This window comes from Trematomus bernacchii, unplaced genomic scaffold (assembly GCF_902827165.1).
Source record: "Trematomus bernacchii unplaced genomic scaffold, fTreBer1.1, whole genome shotgun sequence".
Classification (NCBI taxonomy): Eukaryota; Metazoa; Chordata; class Actinopteri; order Perciformes; family Nototheniidae; genus Trematomus; species Trematomus bernacchii.
The window spans coordinates 156,505-169,667 of NW_022987563.1; the positions used below are offsets into that span (position 1 = coordinate 156,505).

The 13,163-nt window shown below is 40.1% G+C and overlaps 1 protein-coding gene across 1 annotated transcript; it reads left to right on the plus strand.

The window, feature by feature from the left end:
• The first annotated feature begins 3,179 nt into the window (after positions 1 to 3,179).
• LOC117477494 (C-type lectin domain family 4 member A-like) lies at positions 3,180 to 12,709 on the plus strand. Its single transcript, XM_034124165.1, has 7 exons — positions 3,180 to 3,355; positions 3,815 to 3,968; positions 4,041 to 4,130; positions 4,362 to 4,445; positions 5,184 to 5,323; positions 12,478 to 12,601; positions 12,693 to 12,709. The coding sequence occupies exons 2-7, from the start codon at positions 3,899 to 3,901 to the stop codon at positions 12,707 to 12,709; spliced, it is 525 nt and encodes a 174-aa protein (XP_033980056.1). The 5' UTR covers positions 3,180 to 3,355; positions 3,815 to 3,898.
• Positions 12,710 to 13,163: the final 454 nt, after the last annotated feature.

Genomic DNA, 13,163 nt, shown 5'->3' on the forward strand with positions numbered 1-13,163 from the left:
TGGTGGAGGTACACACATATTGATAGATCTCTTGTTGAGGAACCTGTGACCCAAGTTTGTCATCATTGCATAACTACACCGTAGTTGTGTATATGATATTTCAATAAACCTTTGAAAATCTTGAAATCTTGAAAGGGATGTGCAAAATAGCTATTATATACAGTTTTTGAGGGGGGGGGGGGGGGGGGGGGGGGGTAGGACACGTTCGAGTCTTGATTTGGATAGTGTGCCGTCGATGGGTTTCATTCCATTTCAAAGTGCTGCTTGACGCGATGTAAACTTTGCGCACTGCCACTCCAACATCCACTCACAGAGCTTGAGAACTAATCACCGGGTTTGTCAAACAAAGCACATGCTGTAGTCCTAAATGATAGCTGAGGATTCTGGGTAGTGTAGTGTCTTCTGCCATCCTAAACTCCGAAAAAATATTTGTTTCTCCGAATCGAAGGGGAAAAATACAAAAGCATTGCACACAATTTAAACCAATCAATGTTGTGTAATTAACAAGGATAATCTGGTGTTTTTGAGTTGATGAGTAGTGCAGATATCACTTTAAAATCAATCAACAGTAAGGAGAATAGTTACTTCCGGGTGTACAATTCTCCGTTATCCAATGGGAATGGACGCTCACATTGCCTTTAAGGGCCGCCGACATGGACCGATGCGGTGCTTCCATGAGCGTCAAATACCGCCGCCGATGGGAATACATTGCAATCAGTTGAAAGCTCTTTGCGTCCGTTTATGAAGCTGAAGGAGCCTCGGCGCGTCCCAACTGCACGCCACGGGACCCTGACCAAGCGTCGCTCCTGGACGTTTAGGGAGTGAGAGTGTGTTGACACAATCCGTAACGGAGGCCGAGATCTATGGCCCCAGAGATCACCTCCGTTACAGAGGCAAAAAGTATATTGATCTCCCTGCCGCTCGCAAAAAAATCCACTTGAATGCACCTTTCACAAGAATGGATTCAGGGAAAAGTCAGCAGTGATCAACAGAATAACCTGCGGAAAAAGATTTATAAGCACCATAAGAGCCAGGCACACAAAAAAGCGATCGAGATTTCGGAGATGAAAAAAAAGATGTCCTTCCAAACAAGGTAGGCCTATTGGCAATCAATGTTGATCGCATGCAGGAAACATATACATCTTTCAGGTCTACCTATATGATTGCCAAAAAAATAAATAAATAGGGCTCCCCCGAAAGCAAATGGGTAATTCGAACACTGACTATAGCTTTCTGAAAATGTACATTTTATATTATTTATGGAGGCTTGCTGACAGGGTGGACAATGACAGGGTGGACATTTTTGGCTAATGAGCATGGTGGACCTTCAGTTAGCAACATCATTCAGTTAGCAAGGTGACTGTGTACTGTTTAACAAATATATTTTGAATTTCTGAAAGGTTTTTATATTAATTGACATTTCACTATGACAGAGTGGACATGTTAAGCTTGACAACATCCAACTACACACATAATATGATTACAATTTCAAAATATAAGTTAAAAAACGTACTTTGCAACTAGCCAATGTCTCTCCATTGAGGAAAGACAAAATGGTGGTAGTAATGTCACTGAAAACATCAGAGGGTTGGTTTATGGGGCAGTTACCCCTTAATGACAGGGTGGACAGCAAATGTCAGGGACACATGCAAAATGTTCAATATTATTATGAAAATAGAATATACATGATCAAAATGACTCGTTTTTATCAAATAACTTGTTTAATTCTTTTTTAAATGTAGTATGATTTAACCACTTATTACACACACTGTAGTTAGCAGAGCAATGTTTGGGACATGCCAAAATCAGGTACATCCAATAAAGTGAAGGAAACACATTTCAAGAGACTTATCATTGTATTGATATGTGTGTAAATGTTTGGCCTTTTATAATAAGACCTCAGAGTTTCATTATTCTGCTACATTTTCATGATAACTGAGTGATTCTGATGGGGACACCAAAGTTACTATCGTGATATTGACCCCTAAATAACATTTCTTTATTAGAATCATGAAAATGTACTCAAAGTATACAAATTAAAAGTGGCTTCTTGAATCTTTTAGTTTTTATATAATTTGAAGAACCAGCACCTTATCGTGGTGGAGAGGTTTGTGTGCCCCGATGAACCTGGGGGGCAGGGGCGGACTGGCCATCTGTGTGTTCTGGAGAATAACAGAATGGCCGGTCGCCAGCGGGCCGTTGACGGCCGGCTCGGTTCGCTGACGGCCGGTGCCGCCCTTTATTTTAATTTTTTTAAACGGCATCATGTAAGTTGCGCTGACAGGCGACAGAGGTCCACAGTTACCCCGCAGCGAGGCTCCCCCCGCCCTCCTGTTGACAGTTCACGAGCGCCAAGCTCTCTTCAATGCGAACCACATAAAACCAACATCAGCCGTTAGCTGTTAGCACTCAGACTGTCTGTGTCATGGCGAATACAGTCGCTGGTTTATTTATGTCTGTAGGCCGTTGTTGTGAGTGTGGACGGTCGGAGCATATACTGCGTTAGCTTAGCCGATCTCCATTCAGAAAACACGCATTTTAAAAGGTTTTTCGCCTGCCGTCTGTCTGCAGACTTGTCAAAGCATTAATTCATGGTTTTTACTCACCGGTATCAGTATGTTGTTACTTCGGCATCATTTTGAAACGTGTATTGCAATTTATGATATCACTGACACAAGGGGGGGATCTGACATTATTATACATAATTACATTTGACTCAAGTGTTTCGTCAACTTAATGTTTAAAATAACACTTCGGCATCCAGTATGTGACAATGTACGTGTTGCACGACCAGATACGGCTCGAGAAGCTGACTCAGATAAATGAGGCGAGTAAACACAGCTGACAGCCGCCGTGAAACTCGAGCGATTATTCGAGCCACAGGAAATGCACGCAGATACAATATTTTATATTATTATTATTAGGCCTATTAGAAACCGTCAGGGGAGTCTCAAAAAACCCACACACGAATGCACAGCTTCGAGCGATCCATGCACAGAAAGCGGGTTGTGTTTGCAGGTGCAGCGGTTTTAAACGGAAAACAAATGTGTGGATCAAAAATACATATGTAAAACTGTTTTCTGTGTAAAACTTGTATTTACATGTATATGAAGCGGAACACATGCGACACAACCCTCTGAACAACACAACCCTCTGATGCGTTTGTGGGTAGCTTGGCACGCTACTTCCCTGGAACCGTTGCTGCTTCCAGTGTTTCCTCCTGAAGTCTTTGATCACTACCCAGTCACCGGGCTTGAAGTGGTGTTGTGGCGCATCAGCTGGCGTCGGCAGTACGGCTTTCAGAGTGGATAGCTGAGAGGGAGACTGAAAGACTTATACAGTAGTTCAACAAAAGGTAACTTAAATTGTCTCAACTTTCAGAAACATTACATTAACAGAATAATATTATTTAAATCTGTGCCAGTTCGTCTTGTGCCTTGTGCCATCAAGAGAGCCAGCTTTTCACGCCGACAAATATTTGTAGCTGCTTTCACAATGATGCTATTCTCTTTTTATTAACCAGTAAAATAGATCTTTACAGGATCAGAATATTATGAATATTATTAATCTTTATGGCTTTGTAAGATTATATGTCTCTATTTAACACAATGGACATGCTTATCACACTTGTTTCAGTCTTAAATCTGTATTGTCAATGTGCTTTGGCAATAGTATATGTTTTAATATGGTCATATCAATAAAGTTAGTATTTCCTGATATTCTTCTTTTTTTTGTTGATATAAAATGATGTGTGACTTCTTCAAATGATGTGTGATTTCCTCAAAAAGATAAAGCATTTAAAAATTCCAACCAGCAACCACACTTTCCTCGGTCACATACTTCAGGATACTTGCTGCAGAGCTGACCTTCTAGGAAAGAGTTGGCATTCCCATGAGCAATGGAGGAAATCTATGCCAATATTGACGATGTCCAAACCCTAAGCTCAAAATCATCAACAATACAAGAAGGTAAGAGTGTCAGTCAGAGTGCACTGTGGATTTGGATGTACTGTATTACTCCCTGGTTTTCTCTGTGTTCAGGTCCCAGGAGACTTCTCAGAGCGTCTGTTCTCGGTCTGGGGCTGCTGAGTGTTTTGCTGCTGGCTGGACTCATTGGCCTCGCTGTCCACCGTGAGTCTTCCTTTGAATACGTTTAATCATTTATCAAGTAACTGAACGTATAGTAGAATGTGTGGAGTCATTAAAACCCTTGAAAAGACGCAGAGGGAGGGAAGTTATCTTTTATCACATGCATCAATACAAGCAGTTGTTTGCAACTACAGGCCTCCTCCTATTTCTATTATTCTTTATTTTCTCTTTGGGCAAAATCAGGAAATATTTTGTTTTGTCTCTTGATTTCAGACCACGACGTGACTGAAGAGAGAGACCGACTGAAGGCCAGCCTCACCGGTGAGGTGTACAGGCTTCAGCGTTTGATGAACAAGAGTGAGTGGTATCATATGGGGGGTTTTGCATAGTGTTTTGCATAGTGTGTGTCTGACTATTGATGCTTTCATAAAATAGTTACACAATGACACTTTTCATTAATGATAATCAAGAATTCGTTTTTAAAGACTTAGTTGTGAGGGATTTAATTTATAGTTTGTTTTATTTTTCTTCCCCCACCGTCATGCCCCATACACTTGTGTAGGCCACCATATTTATATTTCTCTGTAAACTATGCTTATGGCCAGTTTCCTTGTCTAAATTACTTTTAATATAAGCAATAGGAAGAATAACTTAGTGGTAGTTTGTTCCAGATATTTGCAGCATAATAATAATATTAATAATAATAATAATAATAATAATAATTATTATTATTATTATTATTATTATTATTATTATTATTATTATTATTATGATTATTAGTATTATTATTATTATTATTATTATTTCCAGTCGGTCTAGTAACTAACATTGAGATTTTGCCACTGTCTGTGTTTAAGTTGATGTCATTGAAGACTTTAACAAGATCAGTCTCAGTGCTGTGGTGCCTGACTAGATCACATCGAAACAGTTATTTAAATCCCAAAAAAAGAGAAGTAGTCGTCTCTTTTGATCCCTCTAAAAATGCTTAATAAATACATTTTCATTATTATTACAAAAGTGACATATAATGCACTCAAGAGTTCCATATTTCAGCTGTTAAAGCAGTAAATCAAAAAGATCTTACAACTTTTACAGCCAAAACGTGTCCTGAAGGATGGAGTAAGTTTGGTTGTTCCTGTTATCTCCTCTCTACTGAGAAAGCTTCTTGGGAACAAATCAGAGACTGCACAGCCAGCGGAGCGGATCTGGGGATCGTAGACAGTTTTGAAGAACAGGTATTGTGTGCTGCTTTAACACTTGTGATTGTATAACCCCCTGCTTTTATCAATCAATAATGTTTGTATTGTACATATACTAGCAAATGTGTCTATCAGCTATAATGATTACGTCACAACAATGGTGTTAATTACATATTTCTGAGCTCGTAAAAAGGGAAAGGTTATCTGAATGTTGATGTCCATCCCAGTAAACTGCATTTTTAATTTGTGAACAGGAATTCTTCACTAACACGACCAAGGAAATCACTTGGATTGGAAACGTGGAAATGGGTGGATGGATCTCCACTGAATCTGATGTAAGGCTTTACTTTGGTTTTAATGACAGACGCTGGTTTATGTTGTGACCTTTCTAAATGTTTCACATGTTTCTGTAATAGTAGTTAACACAACACAGGATGCATTTAAACGTAGGGTGTCTGCCCCTTTCACCAGAAGATTAATTTGGGTATTAAGAAAAGAACATGGCTGTATTACTTATAGTTATTTGTATTTGATGTCTAATCTTTTAGGTCATCTTGTTTTTGTAAGGAATGCGTGGAAGGGTAGGACCCAAATGCAGACTATCAGAAAAGGTAAACGGTCTTGAAACAAAAACGAGCTTTATTCTCAAAGCTTAACAATAGCATGGCATGAAACACATAGGTTCTACAGAAAACTGACCGTGACCAACATGGTGGGAGACAGGAGAAACAAACATGACTGACATGGAGGAAGACAGGAAAAACCAACATGACTGACATGGTGGGAGACAGGAGAAACAAACAATGAACCGACAGGGGAACACAGGAAGAGACAAGACTAAATACAGAGAGGGGTAATCACAAGACGAGACACAGCTGGGGTAAGGGAGGCAGAAACACAAGGGCAACAGGTGAACACAATCAAACAATCAGACACACCAGGGAAACTAAGACAGGAAGGCAAACACAGGAAGAAGGAACAGAGAAGACACGAGGAAAACATTTCAAAACAAAACAGGAAACCAGAAAAAGACAAGACAAAACACAACACAGACAGATCGTGACAGTTTTCCTGTGATGCCTGATAATGGAGGAGGGGATCCACAGTGGGGTGAAGAGGACTGTGCACACATCTCTAATGGGTGGAACGACCAGTCCTGTAGGGACAATAGCCGCGTTCACACCAAGTACTTTCCTGTACTTAGTTCCGGCACTAAGAGCCCTGGCGCTTTTAACCCCAGGGCACTTAGTACAGATCGCGTTCACACCGGAGTACTTTTCCCTGAGGGAAGATTACAAGTACAGTAGGTGGCGGTAAGCACCTTAAAGTTGTTTGCAATCCGCTACAAAACAAGAGAAGAAGAAGAAGAAAAACGTCCCGCGTATACTGTCTGTTGTTTACCTTCCGACCTCAGACATGATGGAGATGGAGTCGACTGAAGTTGTGCTGTTTGTGCTCATGTTATACAGCTTTGTAACTTCATTAATGCGGCCAGAGCCTGAGCCTATTAGGCGTCCGACAAAAATCCGGAGCCGCCACACGTCGAATGCTATAATCGCAAAGTTTCTTCAGCATCAAAGGCAGTTCAAAAGCTTTAGGAAAAGGATTGGCCGACGGAAAGCACACATGATTGCCATGTTTCACCGTAGGATGGCTGATACAGGATCTGTTTAATCGCCATGTCGGTTTTCTTTATTGCACTCTCAAGACATAACATTAAATAGAAATATTTTAAATGTAACTAAAGTGTCAGTTGTACATGTCAGTAAACATTGTCAATATAAAATAAAGTGTCAGTTGTACTATATAATAACAGTAATAATAATATAAAATAAACTGTCCCAACTGTAGGGAGTCTCAGCAGCAAACCCACCTTTATTATATATCTTCCTGAGACCCACTGCATCCGTCTGCCATAAACACTATGCAAACATACATGTTAGTTTTGGCCCATAGTGGACTCCATGTTGTGTTGTGTGAAATGGGGGGGAATTAAAAGTTTAGGTCAAATAATATTTAAAATTATATAAATTGTCATATTTGTGTATGTGCCGCTGCCATTCCTCCACAAGGTTGCAACATTGATGATAAATAAATGACAAATAAAGCTTCGCCAGTTTATAACCGATGAAACATGATGGTATCAGAATAATCACTTACATGTGATGTATAGGATGCTACACAGGTCACAAAAGATAAAGTGTCAGGAGAAATAAGCTTAATCGCCATGTCGGTTTTCTTTATTGCACTCTCAAGACATAACATTAAATAGAACAATTTTAAATGTAAATAAAGTGTCAGTTGTACATGTCAGTAAACATTATATATAAAATAAAGTCATAACAGTAATAACAATATAAAATAAACTGTCCCAGGTGTAGGGATATTCTCAGCAGCATACTTAGTGCAAAGTTGTGTGTCGTGTGTCAGTATTTACAAAAACTATACCAAATAAACTGTTATTAAATGCAGTTTGTCGCTCATCCTGCCGCTGCGCCGACGCTTCCTCATGGCGCAGCGCCCACACTTCATCCTGGTGCTGCTGGCGCTCCATCTGCTGCTTGAACACTTCTGCCTGGCGCTCCATCGAGGTGAGCATCTTGTCCTCCGTTTCCTGGGCATTGGTGAACAGCACCATCTGATCTCCACGCAGCGACTCATTCACCACGGCACGCCGGTCCTCCAACGCCTGGGCGGTGTCAAAGAAATTCGCATCCCGTGTCCGCTTTCCTAAGAGGGGAAAATAAGCAAGATACAAGATCTGTTTAGTCGCCATGTAGTTTTACAACATACTGGGAATGTGTTTTTTGTATTTTCACAAATATAATTAAGGTTTCACAAATCTGAAACTGTGTTATAAAGAATCTTTTGACTCTCTGGGATAATCCAGTCCAGATTTGATGAGTCTAGGTATAGTGGTTTTAGATCAGGACCTGGTCTAATGTGGTCTAATGTGGTCTACATGTAAAAAAAGCACTGAAATCTCCCTTTTTTGTATTTTCACAAATAGAATTAAGGTTTCACAAATCTGAAACTGTGTTATAAAGAATGTTTGGCCTCTCTGGGATAATCCAGTCCAAATAAATCGGCTATGCAGCGATTCAAGAGGTTCAAACACGGAGGATTGTTCCTTTTTGAAGAGTGCTTCATGTATGCTTGAACTTTGTTTAATGTTGTTGAGGCAAGTTAAACATAAAATATGATGAATATTATGAAATAAACATGATTGTGAACATCAGTTCGATGCGTAACGTTCTTTCAAGACAAAGTTACAGTGTGTCTACCTTTGTGTTTGGTTGCTGGTAAGGAGGACGAGCTAGCGCTGTGATCTAGAATGCAAAGCTCGCTTGTTTCCAATCCCGAGAGTTGTCCATCCTCGCCTGAAACACACGATTAGTGCCATGAGTTAGTGAAGCAAATTACAGAAACACTGCACAGTTATTCACAAGTCAAAACGTTTTCAGAGCGGCCGAGAATATCTAGCTAGCTAGATGTAGCTAGCTCGGAGCCTAGCATGGCTAGCTTGATCTACTGAGCAAATAAAAGTACATCTGAGACCATTATTGTGCAGATTAAAACCCCAGTGCATGTAGTTGATTTTACCTTCGTCGTGGTAGTCATCGTTGGCCACTGAATCCGCCGTTTGTAGTCCTGCCTGAGTTTCTTTATTTTTAGCCGGTGGGGCTGTGCACAATTCCCAGGTCGAGTGAAAGCTACCGAACTGGCTTCAGTAGCATTCCCTGGGTCGCCTCCTCGGCGTAGATCTCCAGAAGCGCCGACACCTCCTCATCATTTCTTGATGCTTGCCATAACTGCTTTCAAAAACAAACACAACGCACGGAGCGTTGTGTTTTTGTAGCGAGGAAAAACAATGGCGTCTCCACACAACATTTTCAGAGTTGTACGGGCGTGGTTTGCAATTCGCCCAGCCAATCAGCACTGGGGCACTTTTGGAGCACTTTTCACCCACAGAAAAGTACGCTCTCTGGGCTGGCTCTAAAAATGGGGGTAAAAGTACCCGAGATTAAGTACGATTTTTGGTGTGAACGCGACATAAGGGGTACTCACGGAACTAAAACGCGAAAAGTACGGTGAAAGTACTCCGGTGTGAACGCGGCTAATGTGCATTGGGTCTGTGAGAAAGAAGCTTAACATTGGTGTCTGTTTGGATACTACACATGCAATCATGCTTTTACAATTTAGTTGAAATCGAGTTATTTAAAACTATACAAAATGCCTGATTTCACGAATAGGAATGACTTTGCTCGAATTGATAAATCACATTTATTTAGTGTTTTTGTTTAGGATTAATATCAGTAATAAATAAATAGTCATTTAATTAGTTTTTGCCAACTTTTGTTTGCCTCAATTAAATTAGTATTTGTATTAATCCTTTTCAAATCTTATGTAACGTTCTTATGAACTGGAAAGTCAGAAAGCCCAACTGCTTCAATTTCAATAGATGGCTGGAGGACTTCCTAAACATCTTAAGTATGGAAGAAGCTGCTTTCTCCCTGTTATATTTGGTTAAGCCAGACAACAGGCTTTGGGATAAGATAAGGGCTTTCCTGGACTCAAACCATCTCGGCTGCCAATAATAAATATAATAATATTAATAAATGAATATAAATAAACAGAAATAAGCCATGCAGAAACAGAAAAATAATGGTAATAATAATGAAAGAAGAGCAATTCAATGGGAAATGTATTTATTTGACTATTTATCTATTTATTTATCTATTATACATTTTGTGTTTTATAATAATAGCGAGGAAACAATGAAGTATATCTTTATGAAGCAAATATGCATACATAACATGTAACTGACTATGTAATCCCCCCACCCCCCCACCCTTCATGTTATTGTCCTGTGATGTGTGTGAGCCGTGTCCTTGTCCTTATGTTTTTGTCTTTGAAAATGTCTAATAAAATATAAATGTTAAAGGTGGGGTAGGTAAGTTTGAGAAACCGGCTCGAGATACACTTGTTGTTATATTCCATGGAATGCTCTTAACATCCCGATAGCAATGAATATCTTAAGTGCTTTGACAAAAAATCCATATAAAAATGTCATCTGTGGAAGCCGTAATACTGTAAAAGGTACGACCAATCATTTTAGCCGGGCCGGCTAAAATAACTGGATGGCCTACCTGCCTGTCAGCCTTCCATCTGTGCACAAACTTATCTCGTGCCCTCATTGGTCATGTGCGCGTTCGTGTGTGTTGGAGGAGGGGCTCTGTGAGGAAGTGGCAGATTTTCTCCGGCTGTGTATTTTCAAATTCTAGCGATCTCGAGCCGGTTTCTCAAACTTACCTACCCCACCTTTAAATCCTTTTACATAATAAATAAATTGTCATTTAATTTGTTTTTGCCTACTTTTGTTTGCCTCAATTAAATTAGTATTTGTATTAATCCTTTTACACATCGACATAAAAACAGCTTATTAAAAACATCTGCTGATAAGCCCACAGTTCCTGAAAGTTATAATATTGAAGGTGCCTTATTGAGCAGAATATGATAACAATAAGAAAAACTGTCAAACATTATTGAATAATTCAGACATATACAACAATACTCTAGTCTCAGCATCGGTCTAACTTGTTCAAACATGTAAAATAGCCTGTGTGTTATACAGTATGTTTCCTAACAATGAGCTCTTGTGGCCATGTGAGTACAAATCTGTTGCAGGTATTTAACATTCATAGGTACCAGCCACTTTGTACATACTGTAAGAACTAGTGCTGTCAATTAATACAAAAATGTATGTAGAAGAAGAATTGGGAGGGATGAAACCCTCTTTAATGGTCACACATGCAGAGCACACAGCACACAGTGAAATGTGTTCTCTGCTTTTAACCCATCCTAGTACCAGGACAGTGTGTGCGTAGATGCAGCGGACAGACAGGTCTCAGTTGGTTTGGTGTCCTCTGCTTACTTTTAATACTTGTAAATAAAACTTTTGGCCCGTCATTTATTTTCCTCATTGTTGCGACCAGAGGAGGGGGGGGGATATATCCAGTCTCTGATAGTATTACGTTATTATGAGAGTGCTCTCATACTTGTTTGATTCTGAAATTGTATATATATAAAATATATACATGTGTGTGTGTGTGTGTGTGTGTGTGTGTGTGTGTGTGTGTGTGTGTGTGTGTGTGTGTGTGTGTGTGTCCGCATCTGTAGCCTGTTATTGTCTCATTATACCGCACTGTGAATGAATTAAAAGTAAATATATAATTCATCATGAACACATCTGTCCATCAGACAGAGTGCTGCTGTGCCTCCTGTCATCATTAATGGACGTCTCTTTAAAATGACCGCTCAGAGGAGAGGAGTCCCCTCCTCCGCTCCTCCGCTCGCATCTCCTGTGGGCGGGACTAAGACAAGAGGATAGGAGTCGAGGAGGGGAAATCCCAGAAATGAGATACGGCCTAGTACCAGGAGTCTAGTACTAGGAGCAGTGGGCAGCTATTGTACAGCACCCGGGGAGCAATGGGAGTGAGGGGGGGAAGGGGGATGTCCGGTGCCTTGCTCAAGGGCACCACGGCAGGGCAGGAGGTGAACTGGGACCTCTCCAAGTAGCAGTCCACACTCCATATTTAGGTCTGGTCAGGGACTTGAACCGGCAACCCTACGGCTCACAGTCCAAGCCCCTACTGACTGAGCCACTGCCGGACATGTATGTTTATCACAATAATATTCTGGGACTTTAACTGCAGGATTTGCTCATGTTTCATTTAAAAAGTAAAGTAAACTGTCTTTTATTTGAAGTGAATTACAGTACTTTAACACAATGGACATGATTATCACACTTGTTTCAGTCTTAAATCTGTATTGTCAATGTGCTTTGGCAATAGTATGTTTTAAATATGGGCATGTCAATAAAGCTTATTTGAATTTGAGTTGTTACGACACAGAAAACACCAGAATTTAAACTATGAACATTAATATAATTTCACTAATAGTTAATGGCCTAAGCAACCCAACCCCCAAGATCAGCAATACAAGAAGGTAAGTGTTCAGTCAGACGGAGTTAGCTGTGGATTGTGGATTTATTATGTTCAGATTTCCCGAGCGTCTGTTCTCGGTTTTGGGCTGCTGAGTGTTTTCCCGCTGGTTGTTCTCATCGGACTCACAGTCTACTGTTAGTCTGTTTTATAAGTTAATGTCATTTTGAATTTGTAATTTTGGAGACTGAGCGTCTCCAGGCCAGCGATCAGCAGCTGTCCTCCATGACTGAAGAGAGAGACAGACTGAAGGCCAACCTCACCGAAAAGACCAGAGAGGTGTACAGGCTTCAGAGTTTGTCCAAACAGAGTGAGTGCTTTTCTATTTTCTATGTGTTTTACTCTATGTTTTTATGTTTAGATGCTGTTGTTGAATTCTCTTGCTCACTGTGTATTTTTAGGTTACAGCACTTTGTAACTATGTTTTGAAAGGTGCTATATAAATAAAGTGTATTATTATTATTTATATGGTGATCTACAAGATACATTTCCCAGGAATGTTTTTTTTATCATCCTTTTTTTATGTCATGTCAGTCAAAATGACCGCCTTTATTGCAGTATTTTTTAATTTCCTTTATTAAGCAATTGGACTTATAGTACCGTGTAAGGAATCATAACAGACTCTAAAAATGATGCAGAGTGAGAGAAGTTTTACCCTTTGTCCCATGCAATAATACCGATCTATCAGAATAGATCTTGGCTTCCATCAACAATAGGCGCTTTCACACCGGAGTACTTTTCCCCGTACTTTTCCCTTTTAGTTCCGATAGTTCCTGGGATTTTGCGTTCACACCAAAAAGAGAACTTAGTTCATGATAACTTTTCCCCCTTCTTAGTCCCTGCTAGAGAGGTGGTACTTTCCTGGGGAGAAA